The sequence below is a fragment of the Sciurus carolinensis genome, chromosome 4 (genome assembly GCF_902686445.1).
Source record: "Sciurus carolinensis chromosome 4, mSciCar1.2, whole genome shotgun sequence".
NCBI lineage: Eukaryota > Metazoa > Chordata > Mammalia > Rodentia > Sciuridae > Sciurus > Sciurus carolinensis.
In genome coordinates this window covers 165,444,872-165,470,007 of record NC_062216.1, presented here as the reverse complement: position 1 = coordinate 165,470,007, position 25,136 = coordinate 165,444,872, and the positions used below count along the sequence as shown (strand labels likewise).

General features: G+C 38.4%; 1 protein-coding gene across 21 annotated transcripts in view; it reads left to right on the top strand.

The window, feature by feature from the left end:
* Positions 1-25,136, top strand: part of Rbfox2 (RNA binding fox-1 homolog 2) — a 267,810-nt gene that overhangs the window by 163,548 nt on the left and 79,126 nt on the right. The window contains exons 1-3 of one of the 21 annotated variants that reach the window (XM_047550783.1): positions 15,013-15,253; positions 18,369-18,490; positions 19,129-19,206. The exons of 19 other annotated variants lie outside the window; for them this stretch is intronic. Coding sequence is in view for 1 of the 2 variants with exons in the window: in XM_047550781.1 (XP_047406737.1) it covers positions 15,227-15,253 (27 nt within the window). In the remaining variant the exon portion in view is untranslated. Of the gene's footprint in view, positions 1-15,012; positions 15,254-18,368; positions 18,491-19,128; positions 19,207-25,136 lie in introns of those variants that run through there. One more of the 21 variants, XM_047550781.1, reaches the window with a different exon arrangement.

Below are 25,136 nucleotides of genomic sequence, written 5' to 3'. Positions count from 1 at the left end.
AGTTCAGGATCCTGCTTGGTCTTCTTATCCTGTTTCTATTTCTGCCTTCTAGAATGAGTATTCCTTAAGGTTCTATTTTCAGCCCTTTGCCTTCTCCATGTGTCACTTTCCCTCCCCCCTCCGTCTTTCTCTCTGTCTCTATATATCTTTTTCTTTTTTGGAATACAGGCTTGATATTCATCAAATGCTGTGGGCCACATCAATCTGGGAGACAAGTCTCAATTCTGCTGTCTCTCTTATATTCCTTTTAGATCTCCATTTCTAAGGCTGACCTCTAGGGCTATCACCTACAACCCTGAGGGCCTGTTAGATATTTTCTGTTGAATGTCCTTCCATAATAACCTCAAATCAGTCCCCCTGCTTTGAACTTCCCTGGTTTAGCAGTGTTGTTCTCATTGGCCAGTCAGCCACTCAGGGCCTGAGTGGTATATCTGTTCACCTTTCTCCTCCCCTCTACGTGTGCACAACCTCAGGTTCCTGTGGACACTGTCTTTGTAGTGTCTCTTACATGTATGCCTTCTTTATTCCTGCAGCTCTTGTGTTTTTGCATTAACAGTCTCTAGACTGCTGTAGTGATAGCCTCTACCATCTCCCACCCTCAGATCGTTCCCTTTGTCATGTTTCCTCATCTGTAGCCACCAGTAACATTTTCACAAATCATTATTTTTGTAGCATTCTTTCCCTCTTGAACAGTCTTCAGACATAAGATCTGAAGCACATAGCTCTACGTCCTATGTCCTCCAAAATTATTTCACCCTGTTTTCCTTGTTATTTGCCACTGTTCACTTGTAGTCAAGTAAAATGATCACACGGTAAGTCAGTGCCACATACTTTTAGTGACTTTCACCTGCATATACATCTTTTTCTCCCTGTCTACTCCATCCTCATCTGTCCAGCTTAAACCCTGTTTCTTTTTAAAGTTCTCTATTTCCCTAGTACTTAGCAATCTTTGGGACCTTCTAAGAAGCTTGCTACTTAAAACCACATTTATACCTTAGAGCAGAAAGCTTTGCTAATACATTCTACCTGAGGCCTAACTGGTATCCTTGAACCCTTGTTAGGATGTGGCATAAGCAGAAGGGAAGGAAAAGGAGAGGAAAAAACATGAAATGAGAGTTAGGAGAGAGAGAGCTCTGAAATACTTCCTGGTTAATCTGGTTGACTGAGCTTACCTAGGGCTTGGTAAGTATTGAGCTCTCAAGGATGTACGGATAACACTAGTGTCATCAGTCATGTCCTCTGGCATGGGACGCTTGGTAGGTTGTGTGTTTTTTTTTTTAAGCAAAATTAACTTTCATAAATGTCTTAAGTTCTAGAAGTCTCACTCTTAAATCTTAGGTCTGTTTCTAGGTCTAGATCCATTTCTCTCTGATATCATCACACTCTATTTAATAGAATATTCTAGTTATGCCAGTATTGAAGCCAATGTGAGTTGATCAGTGCATGACTCTGCTAATGAAATGTGTAGAAATACACATAAAAAGCTATTTTCTATATTCATATTTTTAACTAATCAGGACATAAGAACTTTTAATACTATAAAAACATTCATAATATTGCAAGGTATATACTTTTCCAAACAAAGTAAGTTGACATCATCAGCAAATAATTCTGAACTTACTGTGGAAAATCAATTGTTTTATTTCTGAACTTTAATATATATACATACATATATATATATTAGTAGATAGGGAGAGAAAGCTTTATATATATATATATATATATATATATATATATATATATAGTTGAAGATGGACACAATACTTTCATTTTATTTATTTATCTTTATGAGGTGCTGAGGATAGAACCCAGTGCCTCATACGTGCAAAGTGAGCACTCTCCCACTGAGTGGGGCTACAACCCCAGCCCAGCCCTATTCATTTATTTTTATGTTGTTGTAAGTATTGAACCCAGAGCCTCACAGTTGCCAGGCGAGTGCTGTACTACTGAGCCACAATCCCAGCCCCTATTTCTGAAATTTTTGAGGGAATATGATAGTACTTAAAATTTAAAGGAAAATATTCAGTCTGTTCTAAGGGAGGAAATCACTGGTAATTTCTGATTTGGGATTTATTTTATTTATTTATTAATGTTTTTTGTCCCAGGTGGTACCAGGGATTGAACTCAGGGACACTGAACTACTGAGCCACATCCCCAGCCCTATTTTCTATTTTATTTATTAGAGGTAGGGTCTCACTGAGTTGCTTAGTGCCTCACTTTTGCTAAGGCTGTCTTTGAATTCAAGATCCTCTTGCCTCAGCCTCCTGAGCCACTGGGATTACCTCGCCCTGCTTGCTTCTGTTGTATAAAATCATATAGATACTGAAACAATGGTGTTAAGCTTTTGATCTGTGCATAAAATTTCTTTCTGTTAATCTGAATATTTAAGGCAACATTAATATGCACAAAAACTGTATCAAGAGGAGAGTGAGGGCCTTCAACCCTAACATTTGTAATTTTTGTTGTAATGTACTTTGTCTTGCAGGTGAAAAGTTGACCTTTCTTTCTACAAATATTTTTTAGTATTTTGGTTTGACTGGATTATTGACCTTTTAAATTGTTCAGATTTAATTTTTTTTTTACAGAAACAAGTAGGTAAAAAGGCAACGTGAGGTATAGCAATCTAAAACTCAAATATTGAGTTATTTTACCATTTTTCTGAAGACTGATTATTTAAACTAGACCTGGGCATGGTTTGGGCAGGATCTAGGTAAGACATCTGATAGAGGTGGTTTATTGTCTATATTCTTCAATCTCAAGTGAGAATTTATAGTTACACCAGCATATTAGCTAAAGCAAGTATGATAATATAAATTAAAGACCCACAGAATATTATTAATGTTTAAAATACCTATAATGAAAGTGAGGTCTATTTTGGTTTCCTTAAACTTTTAACAAGATAAATTATAAGAGCAATAATTGCTAGTAATAATTTCAAATAATATATATTTGAAAAAATATAAATTTATATCTAAGGTAATAAGTGAAAACCAGCCACCTCCCCATCCCATCCCCCAGAGGTATTGGTTTTATCTCATGTGTTTTTGAAAAAGAGAGTGATATATACTCATGCACACACACGTAGCATATATTGTTATATATATCATATAATATATATATGTATGGCATATATCGGTAATAAGTTTTATGTGTACATATATGTAACTTATGTGTGACTTATAAAGGTTACTAATTTAATGCATAATTTACTGATTGATATACACATATACACATAGATACATACATACATACTCCCACATAATTTTATTCACACATACTCAATTGTACTCTACACTTTATTCAACAACATAATTTTTTCACTTATAATAATGTTTCAGTCATGCCTTTTCACCTTGTATGGTATAAATATCCTCAAGAAGAATTTAAATCTCCATGAATTGACTCAGCTTCCCTATAGCTTATTTGGGGACCACTTTTATGCTTAAATTATGTCAGTTGTTTTAGGATTAGAATTATTGTCTGTTATCTTAGTACAGTACCACCTGGGAATTTCAACTTCTGTAATTGATCTACCAGATACTGAAATGTGTTAACTCACGAGGTTGTAAGTTTGTCTGTAGTTCATTATTATGGTTTATAAAAGGTATTATCATTTCTCAGTCTTCATATCAAGAGGAATCTCAGAAGATTTAATAGTGATTTAAGAGGCTAGTTTACAAGTATATATGTGACCAGATTTGCTGTTGCTGTGTGTGAAGTGTAGTAGAGTGAAAATGAGATGGCACAGAGTCTCTAATGGCAAATAGAGAACTGATTTGATTAGAAGAGCAAATATAGTGTGCAATTTTATTGTCGAAACATTCCCTTTGCCTTTTTATTTTATTTTTTTGGTGCAGTGCTGGGGATTGAACACAGAGCCTCACACATTCTGGGCAAGTGCTGTATCACTGAGCTATATGCCCCCTTTTGCTATTTCTTAATTTGCCATTTCAAGTTGCCATTTTAAAATAGCTTTATAGGGACAGTTAGAATGTATACCACAGTCCTTAAGATGTGACCAGTCACATCCAAGATGTTTATGAATCTTTGATAATCTCTATTAAGATTTGGCCAAGTGGGATCTTAGATTTTCGAGGTGGGAAAGTGGAGACTTTATAAGTGTTTCTTAAGAACAGCTTTTAAAAAATGTCCTGCATATGAGAGGTTGCTTGCAATATTGAGTTTTGTGTAATAGCAAAGTTTTACTTTTGACTTTGCCTACATATCCTGTTCTCTTTCTTCCATAAACTGGACTGTGTCCATTTCTCAAGTGCTTATTAGCAAAATACCTGTGTGTAATACATGTTCAGTGACTTTTTAAAAAAAAATTATGTGGAATCAATTTATTCTTGTTTTTCATGTGTAATACGTAAAGAATCAGTACTGGCAATATAAAGATAATCAAATGTATGGTCCCCTAATCTGTTACAATTGATTTAAGATAAATGTTTAACCAAGAAGACTATCTTTAGATGTGCTAAGATCATTTTAACCCTTAAAAAACAGTTTCTTTTGAACAATCCTAAAATAAACTGCAGTGACCATAAAAGGAGAAAAATTGCAGTAGAGGCAGGTGGGGCTCGGTAATACATAAATTCTCACAGATGCCCTCACAGTTGCGTTTAATCCTCACAGTCTAATCCTAGGAACGCATGTTGTAATATTACTGGCTCTCCAAGATTAGGAGGTCATAGCCTCTGAAACAAGGTTAAAATTATTCATCATTTTGAACTTTTGAATACTTGTCCCAAACAGAGAATTTCTTAACAAAATGGTTAACTGATGTATCTCTTAATTAACATTTGTTTTGATTTTCTGCTTACTCTGTGCCTTATATTCTAAGAATTACTCTGCAGTTCTTTGGTTTTAGATGGGCCATTTAGGCTCTGAAGCCAATTCTAACTTGCTGTGCTTTGTTTGACTAACCTCACATCTGCCCGTTTGTTACTTTTTAAAATACTGGTTGTAGAAATATGTGTGCATATGTGTGTGTTGTATATAATGGCAGGGTGGGTATAGCAGCTTCCTAAAAGAGGAAAAACAACTGGCTTTTCTGAAAAGACCTTTCCACCCCCACCTTTTGCAGGCAGCCGGAGTTAATCCCTCCAAGTTTGATTGGAACAGCTGAGAGAGTACCCTGCATATCTGAAGGCCTCCAGTGGACTCATGTTGCCTTAGAGTTGGGGCCACCTTCCTCTTTTCTAGTGCTGATCCTGCCAGCTGTCCCAGCTTCTGTTAGGGCACAGTGAAGGGGGTGTTAAATGATACAAAAACATATAGTGTCATGAAAGGGATCCCTTTACTGCATGTATCAGTGTGGACTCTTTTCTCCCATTTCTTTCCATAGCAGAAGGGGTTTATGCCGTTAATCCTAACACCTGTCTCTGCTGGAGACAGTGAGAAGGGTGTGTGTGTGTGTGTGTGTGTGTGTGCGCGCGCGCGCGCATGTGTGTGTGTGCATGCCTGCGCGTGCGTGCTCCCACCCCAGAAGGACTAGAGAAATAATACCAGTCCCATCTGCCTTTCCATGTCCTGAATTGGGAGTGTTCCCTCTGACACACTCAAAGCCTGGAACATATATAATATTTTGGCTCCTGGATACTTTGTGCTTCCTACTGTTTTTCTGTGCCACTTTAAGGAGCTCATGTTCCCTTCCCTGGCAGTCATTCTTTGCCTCTTGAGTTTCTGGTGGAGTTGTCAGCTTCAAACCAACAGTAACAGCGAATCTCTAGTGCAGTTTTCAGTCTGTGACTACTAATGCAGTTGGAGCTTTTTGCTTTCCCTGAACATCCCTTCTGTGTATTGCTGAATCCTTTCGGGCTGGAGGCTTGGTCTGCACCAAGCTCCAGCTTCATCAGCTGAGCCAGCATACCTATCAGCGTAGACTGGAAGTCAGCCAAGGATTTTTTGGTGCTCCTAGTTCTTTTGGACAGGACAGCCAGATCAAACAAGGCAAAAACTTAGTCCGTTTTTGTACTGTCTTTATCTGAAGTTTCTTTTTTCCCCTTGGCTATGTATGGTGTATATTGTATGGATTATCAGTATCCTGTTGTCCAGGTAAGCTGAGGATTATAAATTGTTTACTAAATACTCTTTGGCTGATGTGAAGGTTTTACAGAGGAATGAAATGCTTGTAGAGTTTCTATCGTTTGACCTAGTACCATTCAGGACATAGATTTCCCAAGATATTTTGCTAATTTGCTGTAGCAGGAGCAGTGTTGGTGACTGGGCAGGGGTGGTTGACTTTCACCTCAAGAAGTTTTGAAACTTCAGAGAGATTCTCATGTACGTGAGTGCGTGTGTGCGTGCGCGTGTATGTTTGTGTTCGACTGTTTAAACAGGGTAGGCTGGACAATATAAATGTGTCATGACGAAGCCACCGTATTATAATAAACTTGAGGCTTCTTTTTGGGCAGAGGATAGATACAGATGGCAGTTTCCAAATGTTGTATTTTTCAGAAAGGTAATGTATAGTAGGGGGCATTCTCTTCACACATAGGCTATTTTAGACTATTTTTAGTTTAACATTTTGGACTATTTTGTGGTAAGTGGCATTTTATTTAACTTGTAATCCAGAATCAGAAAATTTTAGGATATTATCAAGCATTTACCTGATTATTTATTTGCCTTAAATTTAGTAGCAATATAGTAAGTCAAATTGAAGTTAAGAGTCCTAGATTCTGGCTCCAGCTATAGTAGTTAATTATCCCTATGTTCAAACTCAAACAAATTCATTTTTCTTGACTACATTTTCCTATAAAATGAAGGGGTTGGACCAGATGATATCTCATATGTCTTGGTTCTTTGACGTATTAGTTGTACTGAAAAGGTAGAATAGCGAAATAAAAAGTTTATACAGTTAATTATGAATTATAGATGCTTTCTGATTTTTTAGTTTTATAGTTTTTCATAGCTCTTCCTAATTATTTTTTTTACTGTCAAATGGTCATTTCTCTAATAATTATCATCTGTTGCAGATTGGGCAAGAACGTATAGGGTTAAAAGAAATGACAAAGTAGTACATCTTATTAGGAATTTGGGGGCCTGAAAGCTAAACCGTGTGTGTGTGTGTGTGTGTGTGTGTGTGTGTGTGTGTGTGTGTATGTGGTGATTGTGGATGAAACCTAAGACCTTGTGCATGCTAGGCAAGTGCAGTACCAATGAACCACATTGCCATCCCTAAAACAGGTTATTTTGAATTGGGCCTCCTGAGTAAGCTCTCCAGAGTGCTCTCTGCTCTCATTCATGTCTAACGCTTCCAGTACTGGATTGTGGTTATGCTTCCCTTTTATTCAAACACGTCAGTCTGTATTATATGTTTTATATACACTATATAACAGTTTCCATTGTTTTTGATTATACAAGTTAAGAGTATGTTACTTTTACCATAATGAGGTTTTGATGTATTTGTGGATTTCATTTATGAGCTGTTTCTCTACTCACACAAAATAGTGGATTGGTCTTTCTAACAGCTTAAGGCTGGAAGTGTCACGAGACTAGATTAGAGGCAAATCTTCTTACAAGTAAATATTGATGGACTTCTGACTAGAAACATCTGTGAAGAGTAAATTTCTGAGACCTAAGTAGCAAAGTATGGGACTTGTATATAAAATTTTTGAGGAAAAATTGAGAAATTGAAAAAGAATTGAGGTGTTGGAGATATATGAAAAAAAAATAATTATAACATGTAAATCAATTGTTTGAAGTAAAAATTGACGAACCCCCCAAAAATTTTTGTAGAGGGAGTTAAAGAGTTCCCATTCAGAAAGTATGACATGGTTTGATAAAGTCTTTCGCAGAAATTTTACTCATTCATGATAAGGTGAATTTGCCACCCCTAAATCTTTCTGGTCTTTAAGATTTAGTACTGATAAATGTAGGGCTTGGTATTTGAAACTATGCCTTTCCTGGCTTTGCTTCTTTTTGTAGGTTTATTCTATATAAAATTAAGGGAACTTAGAAATGCAGGTATGGGGTGTTAAAACTTAAGGGTGTGTCCTCTGTTCCACCACATCAACAAATTAATGGGATTGAAAAAAAAATTTTTAATTGAAGGATCCAAAGCTGTTTTATTATTTCATTTATTAATTCTGTTAAGGTAACAATTTTCTTTCAGCGCATTTATAAATAAGTAACAGATAGCTATTTGCTTCACAAACTCCTAATTGTACTTACAAAATGTTCCTTTTCAGTTTTCGTTATATTCTTATATTTAGTTAAATCAATTCTTATATTTAGTTAAATCAAATCTCCTCATTGCATAATACTTGCAGTTGTGTACCAATACATTATGCAACTGAAAATTATTAAAAACAAAGTGAGTTCAGTAAAGTATTTCACACACTTGACTCTTCATTGTTCTTATTGTTAATAAAATCAGGCTTGTCTTTAGAATGTGCAGCTGAACCCGGCATGGTGGTGCACACCTGTAACCAAACGACTTAGGAGGCTGAGACAGGAGGATTGTGAGTTCAAAGCCAGCCTTAGCAACTTAGGCTCTGAGCAACTTAGTGAGATCCTGTCTCTAAATAAAATATAAAAAAGGGTTGGGGATGTGGCCCAGTGGTTAAACGTCCCTGGGTTCAATTCCCGGCCACCCCTCCCAAAAGTGTGCAGTTGAAATTTATTATTTTATTATAATGTTTGTAGGACCCAATCTGGACAAAGTCAGTATAAAATATAGGAGAAATAAATAGACAGGGGCTTGCTGGATTTTATTTAAGAAAGATTGAGTATTGTCTCTCTGCTTAGAAAAAGTCTGAGAAACAGTTTCTGAAATTATTCTTATAGACACTCCTGAATTAAACATTTACCTCCTCTGACTAGATGGCTGAAATGTAATTGTTGTAGCAAATTGAGTATATTGTTGATTGTCTTGGTTTATCCTTAGTGAAAAGATGTGGTAAAAGGCAACTCTGCCTGCCACCTAGGCAGCAATGGGGTAGATGGAGAAAAATGAAGCAGGGTCCTAAGTTATTGGAGGTTCAGCTAAAAGTCCTGATTTGAGAATTTAGGACAACCGAAGACAGCAGAAGGATATTAGGCGTCTGGAAGATTGAGGGATAGAAAGTTACCTATCTGAAAGGTACTATTGGTACTGAGGTATGCTTTAGCGTCAGAATGCTGGAGAGTGAATCAGTGTGTACATTGTCCAGTTCTTTGCACAAAGCTGTCCCGGATATAGACTGATACATATGTTCTTTAATTTCTCATTGTGAATCCTGTGTCATGTGTGTTTCGAGCTGTACTTTTTGCCAGACACTTGCCAACGCAGGGTGTAGAGATGAACAGGCAGCAGGCTCCAGTAAATTAATAATAGAGGCACCATGGCAGATCTCAGTGTTAGAAAAGCTATGTGCTTCAGTTTTCCCTGCTTAATCGCTTATTGCTTTTTTAATAATCCAGTTATTGATATATTTATGTGAGAACCTTTTCCTTAACCTCCTACAGAACACAGAGAATGCAGTCATAATTTCAGTTGTGTAAATGACTCCAGTTCTCTAGGGTTTGAGATATCTTAATGAAATAGAAGTAAGTTACTCAAAGCTAGAAATTAATTTATGAAGTAATATTTTCTAATTCCTCTGATCTTACCAGTGTCCAGGTATGTTATTTGTGGTCTTGTTCTAAAGGCTGGGTGGAACAAGAAATAAATATGATGATTTTTTTAAATAAACATACAGAGTTTAAAACAGTTAATTTCAAATTTAGCTCTCACCTTTCTTTTTGGAATGGGTTCTTCATGTAACTGAACCCTGCCTTAACTAGAGAAAAGAAACTTACTGACTCTAAGTAGAGTTAGCTCTAATTTGATTTCACTTATATTGAAGGGAATTTTGGGGCAAAGGTTAGAGATGCTTCTGGGAAGGTATTTAATACCTAATAGGTGTAAATTGTTATTTACACTTAGGTAGGGTTATTGTATGGGGGCGTGTTATAGAGAGCTTTTATACTAACAATTTTTTATTATTGCAGGAAATGCTAGCCCTTTAATGTTGCTTTTCACTTGGGTGTCAGAGGCAGCCTGAGAAAGTATGAGCAAGCCCTGCCTCTCGTCAGGGACTCTTGGGTCTGCTTTTATAGCAGTGCTGGTATGTGGGTGGAAGGTAGGGAAGTTGAGTCACAACTATAAAATTGTGAAGAGCAAGAGGATATAAAGTTGTGGGTGTTTTTTAAATTAGTGGTTATTATTCTGTTGAGAATCTCAACTATTCCAATAAAAGCTGAAAATAAAGCGTTTTCTCCCACTCATTTTGTGTGTCTTCCTTTGCACTTCAATTTTCTAAAAAGATACTAAAGTGAATTTATAAATTTGAATATATTTCTAAATACTCTTGAAAGAAAGAAATGTTTCTATAATAGTTTGATAAACACAAAGTTACTCTTCATTCTTATGTATCCATTTGTGCCTGTGTAATGGCTAGAGATAGAAATCAAGGCATTATTTGATGTTAAAAAAACTTTTTTTCCCCCCATTTATAGTGCCTTCAACCACTAGGTTAAGAACTGGGGTATGACATAAAACATGATTTCTACCCCAGACTGCTTGCAGGCTAGTCAGAATTACGCCGAAATAGTAAACTCCAACAGTTATGTCCCTTGGTTAGGTGCTAGGGTATCGTGTGCACACAGATGAGGGATACCTAACCCAAACATGGGAGCAGGTGGGGACAAGAAAGGGTTTCTGGAGTTGTAGATCCATGAAGTAAACCAAGCCAAATAAGAGGGCATGCTCATGGAGGGTGTTGAGGCACCCACTTCAGTTTGCTCAGTGTGGCAGGGACAGGGAAGAGCACTGGAGGGGGCGGACAGTGACTCTGGACAGATATTTTGTAGCCAGATTATATTTTAGGTTCCTGCTTAAGAGTTAGGATTCTTCCACCCTGTCAGATGTGGGAAGCAGTTGAGGATGTTCATCAGGGAAGTGACATGATGAAATTTGCATTTAGAAAGATCACTCTGGAGGTAGTGGGTAGTGAGAAGTTTGGATGTGAAGAGTGGTAGACCGAAGGCAGAGAGAAATAGGAACAGTTAGAGAATAAAGAGGTCAGACTGATTTTGTGGTAATGTGATGGAAAGAAAGGGCATACCAAGAGAAATCAAAGGGCCCTGAGCTTCTGACTTGGTATGTTATTGAATAAGGATGAGAAGCCCATCACATTTGGGTTCAAATGTAAGTTTTGAAGCTTGCTAGCTTGGGTGCCCTTGGGCAAGATGCTTACTCTCACCTTAGATTCCTCATTTTCAAAAGGAATATTAAAATATCTCATCATTGTCATGAGGATGAAGTAGATTAATTAGTTGTCTAATCTGATTAGTTGTCTAATCAAATGCCACCTTGGAGTAAATTCTCAAGAAATGGTAACTGTTTTATCTGTCATGAAACTTAACCATTCACCAGGAAAAAAACATGGTAGGATGAGTGCTGGAATCCAGACTTCACATACTTAGGGACATTCCCTCCTTGTCTGTCCTTGGCTTTCTCCTTGTGTCTAGAGAGGCAACTGACACACGGTGAGCATTCAGATAGCTAATTGTTAAATGAATTAATGATTCAACTGAGAATTAATTTATTTTAGCCTTTTAAATTAAAGAAATCTGTAGGATTTTAAAATGGGGTTAACCATTATTTGGCAGATGAATATTTTGATCTGTAGCTCGGGAGAGTCGTGTGCCAGAATTGCAAGTATGGGGGTCATCTGAGTAAATGGGTGCCAAGGGAAGCGGGGAATGAGTTAGAACACAGCAGTATGGTCAGCAGTGTCAGCTTCTTTGAGATTTCCACCCTTTTGGGAATCCGATGAATAATATGGTTCTCTGCACAAAAGGCACATAAGAAAACAAATTTCCATCATCAAGTACCTATGTGAGGAACTGTACACATGGGCTAAAGAACTTCTAGCATGCAGTAAGAAGTGGTCAAAGGGCGGTAGAAGATGAAGAAAGGAGTGAGCAGGGAAAGAAAGATCAGGAAAGTCTGGTATTATTTGAAGCTAATAGCAAGAATTTCCTGAAGGCAAGAATGCCACAGAAAAGTCAAAGAAGATATAAATGTTTGCTGAATTTGCCTACTATTTGAAGGTGTTTGGTGATTTCAGTAAGATAAATTTCATTTGAGTAGTGAGGGTCAAAGGAAACTGTGGCATGCTGGAGATTGCATGAAGCATTGACAGAACAATCAAGAAATTGGGACAACTAGAACTGCCTCTTTCCTTCATTTGTTTAATGAACAAATATTTCTTGAGTACCTACCATGTCCTAAGTGCCTGTGCTGGGAGATAGGGGTTGATCCATGAAGTAGGACGTAGTTTCCTTTAGCTGACAATTATATGACATGTTTTATTTTCCCACCTCCCCAACCTAGACCTGTCTCTCTCCTAAACACACATGTGCATGAGTGCAGAGAGCGTACCTCTAAATGAGTGTCTTCTTGGTATGTTCTGGGCACATTGAGCCACCCGAAGACTCCAGTTACTTTGCTGGGTCACAACCTGACTCCTTTTCTTTCTCTTGGACACCTGGGAGCAAATTGAATGCCGACCCTTAAGGTCAGGAACACACTTCAAAATCTCATTGTACTGTTTTTTTAGGGAGTTTATAAAAATCATTTTACTGTTTTTTACTTTAAGCTTGTACAGTCTTTTTCTTGAACTGTATAGTATTGGTCCTAAGTGTAGAAATGCAATGTGGGTCTTGAGCCCAAGGAAACCCTTATCCTAGTTTTAGACTCTTTGCATGTGGGAAATCCTTCATTTGCCTTTTTATTTAAAAAAAAAAAATCTCCTTGGGGCCTTGTCCCTTTCCAGGCTTCTTGGAGTTGCATTCACACCCAGTAGTCAAGGAAGCTGGGCTTCTTTAAGGGTAGGGGTGTTTGTAGTAGTGGTGGCGGTGTAGGGGGTAGATCTGTCTTTTTGGTGCTGGAGGCTTTTTGCCAAGAATAGTATAATGGACCAGTGGATGCAGAGGATGGTATTACAGTGATTTGCAGGTTTATTTCATGTATTAAATCTGAAAACACAATTTCCCCATAAATATGATTTTTATTTTTCCAGAAGTACATTGCTTTCAGCATAGTTGACATCTAGTGAAACTCACCTAACCCTTTTCTACTTACTTTGTCTTTTAAAAGGTTTGATTGCATTTTATCTCCTTCCAGTTGGCTTTTCAGTTGCAGATTCCAAGAGCACTAAATGTTCTGTCTTCCAGACCATTTCTAAATAAGAACAGACTTAGTACTGGTCTACTTCTTTGCTTGTAATTTTTTTGGTAATATTCAAAGCGCCCATTCTTTTATACATATTTCTTTATATCTCATGGATTATACTAAAAATATACAGATATGTGTAAAATGCCTGAAGAGTGCCTGACATCTTGTTGTAAATAGCTGATTGTGCTGGTATCCTCAAGTTCTGCAGATGGCTATGTAGTTCCTGTGTTCTTTTTGGAATTGTTAAAATGATTATTAATAGGGGAGAATATGGTGATATGGCATTGGAAAATTGCCAACCAATAGTATTATACAGGACATTTTTAAAAGCCTGATCTACTTTGTGCCAAACAGTTCTCATGGAGACAGTAAAAAACTATGTATCTTTGTGATTACTGATTTTAAATTTTTATTTCTTATGTATTTATTTTTAAAATAAGAAGCCTAATTTTAGAATTAACTCCGGTATTTGGGTAGTCTGTTAGAGATATTAACATAATAAATATGGCAGAACTTAGATATGTCAATCCTTTAGGGTGGGATCCTATGAGAATACTAAAAAAAATTAGGGAATCTTAATGTTTATGAGACAAATGACAAAAGTCATAAAATCATCAAACATTTACATATGTTTATTTGGGTATATGATGTATAAAGTAGGGAGATTATGAAGTTTATATGCAGAAATGAAAGACTTCTCCAAGGTCACTAGAGCAGGGCTTCTGGATTGAACTCCACCTTTGATGCTTTTTTCATTTTATCTTTTTAATAAGAGAACTTTAAAGAAACTCCTGTGTTCAGTAAACATTCTCCTAAACCTCCTATTTATAGCACTCAGTAGTAACAGTATTTACAGTAGTGACACAGGTGCCAGTGTACATTTAAGAAAGGATTTGTTCTTTTTCACCAGAGGCCAAAACACAGAAGGCTGGGGAACACAAAGGTGAATCCCTGTTACCCAGAATTTTTAATGAAACCGGAAGATTTATGCAGTCAAATTTGTGTACATTTTCCCATACACCTGAAGTTTCTTAAGTGGTCCTATTTTGTACACACCTTTTTCAGAATCCCCAACTTTTATACAGTAAGGGGAAAAAATGTGCACTTTACTGACCTCACCCTCGAAGTCATATGCCCTCCTTGGGCTGGTGTGGTCTTCCAGGACACACACACACTCTGGCGTATTCCCTTTCTTATGCCTTATAGTCAGCCGTCGCTGAACACCTTTGTGCTTCACATTTTTCATTAAATTTATTGTATCTATTAACTATACACCGCTGGAAAATAATTTTTTTTCCTTTTTGTGATGCTGGGGATGGAACATCCAGGGCTTGGTGCGTGCTAGGCAAGCGCTCTACCAGTGAGCCACACCCCTGGCCCAGTGAAGATAAAAATTTTTTGTTTCATTTTTTATTTATTATCACATATTCAAGGTTGTAATCTCTTAAATCTGCATTAACTGTAGTAACTTGATACGAATGCTTCCAGTGAAGTATCATTAGTGTCCCCGTCACATCCTTAAAATATGCCAGCACATGGCTCCTGCCCCTCCCACGCTCTCCCCCTCCTTCCCCTTACACACACACACACACACACACACACACACACACACACAAGCACACGTGTGCGCAAAGCAAAGTGCACACCAAACTGCCATTCTCCAGCAGGCCTGCTTCTGGAATTGGGAGCTGTCAGCCTGCTGGGAGGGGTGGGGGGAGGAGGAAGAGGTGGGGCTCTGCTCTGATTAATTACCTTAGGCATTCAGGGGTGGGGCTTCCTTCAGCCATCTGCCTGAGATATGGGAGGGAGCTGGAGAAAGGAGGAGGGGAAGAGACTGCCAGAGAGGAAGAGAAAAGAAAGGAAGAAACACTAGAAAGAAAAAGGAAGGAAAACGGTGTAAAGGGAAGTCAATTACCCACCCTTAAATAGCCAGCTTGGGGGGAGGGGGTGGCAAAGGAAGCAGTGGAGGTGTGCCCCAGCGCGGCTGCTTTGAAGCTTTATCATCTGTTTCTTTGGTTTATGGAGAAAAAGAAAATGGTAACTCAGGTAAGATTTGTGCTTCCTCCACATGTTTCTTTTCTGTGGGATCCGAGAAGAGGTTTGGGGGTGGAGTCTATTCTGCAGAGTTCTAATTATCATTGTCTTCTTAGGAAAGGCCAGGATTTATTGTTATCAGTGCTGGTCTGTGTCTGAGTCAGTGCGTATGTGTGTGTTGTATCCGTAGCCTTTTTGTCCCCCTCCCTCGGCTCCATAGCAGATTCCTGTTTCCTGTACTGTGCAGCTGTAGCTCAGGAAAGACCCTGTGGGGATTTGTCTACCTCTTTGTCTTGGTTCTGAGAAGAGGGAGGGAGAAAGACTGCAGAGGTAGGAAGAGATTCTTGTAGACTGCCAGAAAGGGGAGCGGAGTGACTTCCTTGTAAGAATTGCTGAAGAATTTGTGCTATAGGAAATCTGATTCCCGACGCACTTTGATTCCTCGGATTGGCTGTGGAAATGCAGTTTTGCTGCCTTCACTCTAAACAGCTTATTAAAAATGAAGGTTATGAAGAATGTTTCCTTTTCATGGCTTTGTTACTGGCAAAGAATGTGTTCAGTGGGAACCCATAGTCACATTCAGGTGTAGCAGAGGCAGGTAGGACTCGCCCTGACAGAACAAATCTGAATGTATAAATGACAGTCACCCTAGCTTTAAAAGGCATTTGAAGGAGAGGGAGGAGGAAATGGAAGCTGGCGCTCTCCTCTCTCTCCCTTTCTGCTTCTCTTGGTTATGCCGTGCAGTGTCTACTCTGCATTTTAGCAAGTCATTCCTGGCGAATGGAAAGGTGAATGTTCTTCCACAGACCCCAGGCAGGGCTGTTTTCCTCCTGGCACCCTTCATAGACTTCTTTATCCTTTTTTCTTTATAAGTTGAGAGGGAATAAGGAGACCGTGATTTGTTGGTGAGAAGTCATTTACATGTTAGAACGTTCACATCCTTGAGCCCAGGACTTGCATCAGTTTCACTCCAGGCTTTTATGCTCCTGGAGAAATTTCATCACTGGACAGTGCTTTCCTTTTAAGGAGGTTGCCCTTTTTTGTATTCTCTCCTCTGTCTTCCTCTCTCAGTCACCACCGGAGGGCGAGAGAGTCAGCTAGCTATCAGGATAGAGGCATCGTTTTAGAATCTGGAATCCTGTTCAGTTAAATGTTATATAATGCCCTGTAGTGCTGCTTGGAAGGAGGGAACTGTGGGGAGATTGACCCATCGTGACCCAGAGGAAAGAGAAGTTCAAAGAATATATCCTCATAAAGTAATTTTTCACCCAGTCTGAGTTTGGAGACATCAAGACCCCTCTCTTTTTGGAAAATGGAGAATTCCTTCAAATATTTCTCTTCTCCTTATTCCCTCATTGTCGGTCTAATTAATTCTTGGTATGTTGCTTAAAAATAATCCGTAAAAGAGAAAGCCTTTCTGAATTCTCCTTGTTGCTCAGGACATGATACTTGCTTACCTTGTGGCCCCCATTCAGTTTTTGTTAACTGGCAATATCAGAGGGTTAGTTAACAGCCCTCTTCTTTCTCAGCTGAAAGCTGAACACTTGTCCATGACCTGACTTTTTATTGCACGTGCCATATTTTAGAATCAACGAAGAGTTATCTAAACTAGGAATTTTTGTGATCGGAGTTTTCTGTGATCTCTTGGAACATTTGCCCCTAGTTTCCGGAGGAGCTGGTGAGTGTGTGAGCCTAAGTTAGGATATACCTTACCACTGCACAAATGTTCCTGCACATGCACATTGTGGTCCTAATCACTAGGATTCCAGGGATCTATACTTTTAGGAATGAAATAAAAGAAACAAAAGGAAACTGAAAAGAGATTTCTTTCTTTGCTTAAGAATTCTAATAGGTGAATTTAAGTCATCATCCTGTTTTCTCAGGATGTGCTTAATACTGAAGGGAAGAAGTACTCATTTTATCTATCCTGAGTTTGTACAACTTGAAAAGACAGAGTGTCAGATTTGTGAGTCTGCAGTCTTGCAACGTGTTTGCTTTGGTGTGTACACTTTCAGTGTTAATGTACATGATAGGTAGTTATCTAGAAAACAAATGCAGGGGAAATAATCAGCTGGGCCAAATCTTTTCATTTCTTCTGTGGTTTTATTCATTTTTTGTTTGTTGTGGTTTTTTGAACCAGACATCCAATCCTAGCCCTTGACAGTGACCTGTCGTATAAGCTTTTTTCAGTGTAAACTGTCTACTCTGGTTAGGGCTGGGCCACTACAGGTAAATGGCTTCGTACAATATTTAGTATTTTGGCTAATGTGTGAAGAAAGAAATAGAGGACATGTTTCATAATTTGCCATTATAGGTTCTTGGCTTCTTCACGGCATACCCTTTCTATGCCTGATCGCCTCACTCAGTTGGTGGAAGAAGGGCTCTCAGCAGATGACTTTGTGTTTTATTACATACACTCTAGTTTTATGTGGCCTTTGGGGGTTTTAATTAGCAAACTTCTCTATCTTTTATGATCAGCAATTGGTACTTTCCCTTAAAAATGGTAATTGAATGACAAAATCTAATATCGGGGACAGACATGCTCATGTGACATTTTAAAGAATATCTTTTATTCATGTGTATGTTGCAGAAGCTCTTTACTGAGTTCCCCTCTTAATTTGATTGACAGGCTAAAAAATATTGCCACTTCTCACATCTATGAAAATAATAAGGTGGAGCAAAAAGAAAAAAATCATTCTCATGTGTAAAATTAGAAACAGTTCCAAATGGCTTCACCTCTAGTTAGTTTAAAAAAATGTTTAACCAGACTCAGATTCAGTTATACTATATATTATTGAGAGGAAAAATGTATTAGAAAGGAAAAGATTATGCAGGAGGGATGTGAAAGCAAATTTTCGTACTCTGCTGTGGTATGAGACTGCCAGCTTCTATGGAGCACAAAGCCCTCCCTTTCTTGGACAGCTCAGTGCTTTGCTGGCATTTTCTTCAAAATCTGTTTTCCATCAGAACCAAGAGGAGGGAAGGTGTTAAGAATAAGGGCGGTTGGAAAGGGGGTTGCTGTTCCTTTAAATAGTGCCGCGAGTCCATGTGGCAGCAGGCCGCTCTGGAGTGTATTCTTTTGTAATGAATCACCAGTTCCATTGTCTGCTATCTCCCCTCTTTGTAGCTGGAAGGCTGAAGTCTTCACCTGAGCTGCTGCCAGTTTGTTCTCCGGTTCCTGGGTGGTAGGGAGAAAAGAAGAGGGAGGAGGGTGTTTTATGCTTTAATTAAAGACATATAAGAGAGCAGGTATGTTTGGCTTTGTTTCATTTTATCCTATTCTTTCTGCTTTGGTTTTTGTTTGTTTTTTGAAATGAGTTTGAGTAGGGAATCTTGGCTATGAGTCTGCAAAGTATATTCCATTTTCTATGAATTCTGGAAGTCCTCAGATTATTTGGTCTCCATTTTGTGGCCTTGCTCTAAAGTGATTCTGTTCCCTGGCCTGCCAGTCATGCTCCTTTCCACCCGAATCTCACCCCCCACCCCCATCCACGGAGCTGAGCCCACTATTTGTTTTGGCACACTTTCTACTTTATATGGGCTGCACAGGATTCTGGGGAAGTTAGTGGGTAGGCGTGGATTGTGGGTTGAAGACTAAATTTATGTTCCCTTACAATGAACAACAACAACAAAGCCTCACTTTTTCCAGTGATTTGGTTTCTTTCTGAATTCCTCTGTGCTGTTCCATATCTTCATTTATGACCATTTCCTTGCCAAGACTGGCTTGAAATGTACTGTATTCTAAAAAGTACTCAGCTTTCCTGAAAAGATAACCCAGAATTCCATAAATGGAGCCATAATTATAGCTGAACAGTTTTGATTTGATTCCTTCTTTGCCCCTTCCCTCTACTCTTTTTTTATTTTTACCTTTCTGCTTGGTTTTACAGTTGAGCCTAGGTAAGCTTAGCGTTTGACAGCCTACTGTTGAAGTTGTATTGCTACAGAGGACACCGTCATGTTGAAAGGTAATGGATGGCCTTCCTCCTTCCTCATGGTAACTGAAATTCCTGGTTTTGTTCAAATTCCAGACTCACAATCTACATAGATGGCCGTTTGGGAACAATTTCATCTAGCTCTTGACTTTTAGAAGTAAATAGAATGCTCACTTTTCAACCTCTTGTCATTTCATGCCTTATCTCAGGTTGTTTGTGAACGCCTGTTTGTTATAGACCAGTGTCACTAGGAACCAGCTATATTGATGATACAGCTCCCGCTCCCCCTATCCCTCTCTGAGTATCCCCTCTGGAGTTGCGATTCCTCACTATACTTTGTTTCCAGCATTTCAAAATTACTATCAAATCTTTCCTGCACATTTCTTCATGGCAGGCTGCACAGTGCACTCCACGAGGCACAGCTGGAATATTACCTGCAGGAGAGGCCTTGCCTTTTGGATGTGGTGCTTCCATCAGGGCTGCAGCGAACCTCTCCTAGGCAGTCAAGGTGCTACACTTTGCCCTTCTGATGTATTGTTTCCATTTTCCAAACTCTTAAATGTTCCTCTGTTACTATTAGAATGATTAAGTTCAGGAAACCCTGGAGTCAAATAGTTCTTTAGGGGTTATGCCCAGGGTGACTCACTGAAAATGCTAGTCTGATTTTGTCAATCTTGTGCTTAAATCTTAACAGTTGTTTCCCTTCAGAGTCAAAATAAAATCCTGTGTCCTTACAAGGTCTCTAAGGCCCTGCATGATCGGGAACCTGGCTGGCTGCCCAGCCTCATCTCCTGTCACCCTTTTCATGTTTCACAGCAGTGACACTGGTCTCCTTGCAGTTCCCTTAACACACCTTGCACCTTCCCTCTGGCGGCCTTTCCTTTTACTTTTCTCTGTCTGCAATGCCATATGACTTGCTTTATTCATGTTACTTATGGGAGAGATCTCCCTGGACCTGCCTGAACCAGCGCGCCCTTGTCACTCCCCATCCCCCGTCCTTCTTTTTCTTTACTTGTCACTGACTTTGGTGCTTATCATTACTCCTTATATGTTTATTGTCTGTCTCTTCCCCTCCCCACCACCACCCCAAAGATCAGGAACCCTGTCTGTGGTCTCTTGTATCTCCAGTGCCTAGAACAATGCAGGACACACGGTTGTATAATAGCCAATCCTTCCATATGCTTGTGATGTACTAAGATCAGATGCTGTTCTTAGCACTTACATTAATTCATTGATCCTGTCATTGCCAGGCTTTAAATCTGAGAAGTTTGGCACCAACATCCCTGTTTCTTACCACCACTGATAATGACTGAAATGACTTTTGGTTTTGCATACATACTTTGCACCAGTTTTACATACATATTTACAGACATAATAGTAACATTCATATCATATGTTGCTTACCAATCACATTTCAGATAGATGTTTTTTTCCAGCTTTTGTGAGATTCTAGAGGTCAAGCAGCTGGTGGCTCTGGTCTCAAAAGGATTTTAAACCTGAGATCTATTTAATTCCAAGTTCACATACTCTTTCATAATACCACCACCTCACAGGTATTTCCTCATAATTAGTTCTGTTATTGGCCACTAAAAAAGAGAAGAGTTTTCCTTATGATGAGCTGAAGTCTCGTTTTAATCATTGCCTTCACTTCCTATGTCTGTCATCCTGAGCCACGTGGAGTGGTTTAGTCTCTTTACATAAAAACCAAATATTTGAAGATACTGCTAAATGTTCCTTTTAATCTTCTGTTGTCTTTGCTTATTTTTCCTACTTCCTTGAATTATTTATTTCTCATAGATGAGAAAACATGTGGTTCCAGAATCTTTACAGTCTTGTACCAGTTGCATTTATTTATATCAGTGACTTATCTTTTGTGTTTAATTACTAAGTAAAAATATCTATTATGAGTATTATTAAGTACAAAATCTAAGTTTTATGATAACGTGTTTGACTTCATTCAGTTTTATAGCTTATTGACCATGTAATATCATCAGCAATTCTTTTGTTTTAAATAAATATTTTGTTGTTGTTGTTGTTGTCAAGGGATCTTTTATTTTATTTAAATGTGGTGCTGATTATCAAACCCAGGGCCTCACACATGCCAGGCAAGCGCTCTACCAGGGAGCCACAGCTCAGCAATTCTTAACTTCAGCCCCTGCCGGCAGTTCTTAACTTCAAAAAATGGAGGGATATTACCCTTCAGCTCCTAAAAAGAGTATTGTTTTTCTATTCTATTATAAAGCATACTCTCAACTGACTGGCAGGAACCTACCTGTCTTATAGCTTCTGTGCCTTGCCCTGATCCTCATAGTTTACTATCACCGAGGTTTTCCTTTTTAAACTTATTAGAAATACTGTTGTGAAAAGGTCAATTGAATTGACAAATGACATGTTGAAAATCAGCAATAGTAAATTTGATCACTTCCCTGGCAATGTTCATATTTATAAAAAAGTGTTTAAGCCGAGCACAGTGCCACACTCCTATAATCCCAGCTGAGGCAGGAGGACCACAAGTTCAAAGCCAGCCTCAGCAACTTAGTGAGGCCCCATTGCAAGATAAAAAATAAAAAAGAGGGGTGGGAATGTTGCTCGGTGGTTAAGCACCCCTGGGTTCAATTCCCGGTACCAAAAAAAAGTGGCTAAAAACCAAAATCGGTAATTATAAATTAGCAGCAAGAGTAAAATATGATCTTATTTTCTATTGAAAATAAAAGTGAAACACAGAAATTTAAGCCCTAGAAAACTTTTTGATTTGGTAATACTCACTATAAAACAAATAGAAATATTTTCTGGTTTAGCTGCATGTTATTTTCATCATGCCCCTATCAGTTTCAGAATATTACAGTAGCCTTTCTTATTTTAAAACTCAGGAAGGAAATAGATACAGCTAGATGCTATCTAAAATAGAAGATAAAGTTTTTAAAAATTATAACTTGAAATCATAACTAGAGATATTAAATTCATTCAGAATTATAGGATAGAGTTCTGAGACCAAATTCTGGTAGTATTTAATTTTTAAGGAATATTTATATAGAAAATATGGTGAGAAAAGCCAGTAATTATTTTATGAAATTACAAATTAGTACTTTTAAGTCCACAAATTGCATAACTATGTTCTCTTGCCTAGTACTGATCATGAGATTACTTGTTAAGAAGAGACAAACTGAGTTCTTTTTAACCTTTATTTTATTTATTCATTTTTTTTATGTGGTGCTGAGAATCGAACCCAGTGTCTCACATGTGCTAGGTTAGAGCTCCACCCCTGAGCCACAACTCCACCATCACAAACTGAGATTTAAGTGAAGGCAATTGGATTTTTAAAAATAGTTTAATTTGTTCTAATTAGTTACACATGACAGTAGAATACATTTATGCATTTTGAAAAATCATATATAAATGGAGTATAATTTTTCATTTTTCTGATTGCACATGTTATAGGATCACATCGTTCTTGCAGTCATACGTGTATATGAGGTAATAATGTCTGTTTCATTGTACTATCATTCCTAGCCCCATACCCCTTCCCCTCCACTTCCCTCTACCTAAAGTAATTGTAATTTTTCCTGAGCCCCCCCCCCCCCCCCAGCCCCATTGTGAATTAGCATCCGCGTATCAGAGAAAATATTCAACCTTTGGGGTTTGGCTTATTTCGCTTAGCATGATATTCTCTAACTCCATCCATTTACCAGCAAATGCCATAATTTCATTCTTTAAAGCTGAGTAATATTCCATTGTGTGTGTGTGCGCGCACGTGTGCCACATTTTCTTTGTTCATTCATCTGTTGAAGAACACCTAGATTAGTTCCATTGTTTGGCTATTGTGAGTTGAGCTGCCATAAACATGGATGTGGCTGTGTCACTGTAGGATGCTGAACCTAATTCCCTTGAGTATAAACCCAGGAGTGAGATAGCTGGGGCATTTTGAAAGACTCTTAGAGCAAGTGTCCACAGACTTTTTCTGTAAAGAGTCAGGTTGTTGCTACTTTTGACTTCAGGGGCCATGCTGTTTGTACCACAACCCCTCCACCCTGTCACCATGGCACTAAAGAAGTTGTAGACAATACAGGAAAAGTGAGCGTTAACTCTCTTTCAGTCAGACTTTATTTATGGACACTGAAATTTGAATTTCATATGATTTTCATGTGTCATAAAATATTATGTTTGGGTTTAATTCAACTATTTAAAAATATAAAAGCTATACTCAGCTTTCAAGTTATACAAAAATAGATGGTAGGCGGGCTTTGGACCACAAGCCATGGTTTGCTGGCCCCTGAGGGGTATGGGTCTTTGCTACTTTATTTAACATAGGTGAGGTTTGCCCACGTAGCTTGATGACAGGGATGTAGTTTTGACAAGTCATCTCAAATTCTTTTTAAAATGAAACCCCTGATTTGCTCTCTTATTTTTTCTTCCCAGAAAATTTGAAGGTTCTTCTTCCTCTTTTGCTTCCTTTCTTTCCACCCCAGCCCCAAATCTGAACTGTGTGCAACTCACCAACTATATCTTCTTTTTACCTTCTTACTTTTTATATATTCTTTTTCATATGTTTTCATGTACTGTCGCTTGAACCAGAGAGCCGTTTTCTCCCTTGGTTTCTTTTTTTGTCCTTTAAGATTCATCCTAGACATGACCTACTTTATAATCTTTGCCCCGCCTCTCATAGTTGTCCCTCCCTGTGCTTCCCTAGCTTTCTCTATTCTCTAAACCCCTGTGATATAGGACTAGAACATAGTGTGTGTTTGTCTTTTTTTCCATCAAGACTATACATTTCAGCATTGGGAAAAAATCACTAATGTTCATTATACCTCTGGCTAGATAAGGGGGGATTTTGGAATAAACAGCTATTTGGAGGAAACCAAACTCTTCTAGTGAAGACTGTAAATATCCAGAAGGTAGCTGAAGGTAAATGGCATATGAGGTCTGGCCTCCCAGGGAATCGGGGGAGAGGAAAGAAGGGCAGAATAAAGAAAGAGGTATGGGAGTTTCCCCAGGACTTTAGGGATGGCAGTTATGGTGATGTGCATGTGCAGTAAACTGAGTACAGCTTCTTCCCTCTCTCCTTTTTCTTCCTTTCATAATGACCAGGTAAGATTCCTTGCCTACTACTTTTGAAGTACATCAGCATGTTAGACCATAAGTTAGACTGTAAGTATTCCATGTCATTTCAAGGCTCTCTGTTCATTGCTGGTGTTTAGTCATCTTCTCTGTGTGTTTTGGGCAGGGATAGTTTGTTGTGTCAGAGTGTACGGATCTTTTCTTCTGCAGTATCTACTCTGCCATTAATCCAATCCAGTGTGTTTTTTGACATTTCAGAATAGTTTTCATCTTTGGAATTTTGATGTGGATGTTTTTTACACCTCTCTTGTCTTTTAACATGCGCATATACATACATACATATATGTATTTATTTGCATCTTGACATTTTATTGTACATATCTGCTAATTCTTTTTGTGTGTGCATGTGTGTAGCACTGGGAATTGAAACCAGGGGCTCTCTACCATTGAGCTACATTCGCAGCCCTTTGATCCTCCTGCCTTAGTGTCCTGAGTTGCTGGGGTTACAGATGTGTGCCACCACACCTGGCTGTCTGCTGATCCTAACACATGTACTAGTTTTAGATCACTTGTAATTGATTTATCTTTCTCATCATTACAGCTTATATTTTCCTGTTTCTTTGCATACCTGGTAATTTTTTATTAGAGTCTAGACATTGTGAACTTTACCTTTTTGGATGCTAAGTAATTTTTTAATTGTATAAGTATCCTCCCCCAGTACTTGGGATAGAACTTAGGGGCACTTTACCCTTTAGCTACATCCCCATTTTTATTTTATTTTTATTTTGAGACAGGGTCTTACTAAGTTGCCATAATGCCTGGCTTATAAATATTCTTGAGTTTATAGCATAGCTCAGTTTCTTAGAAATAATTTCATCCTTTTAGGTTCTGTTTTTAAGCTTAGCTGG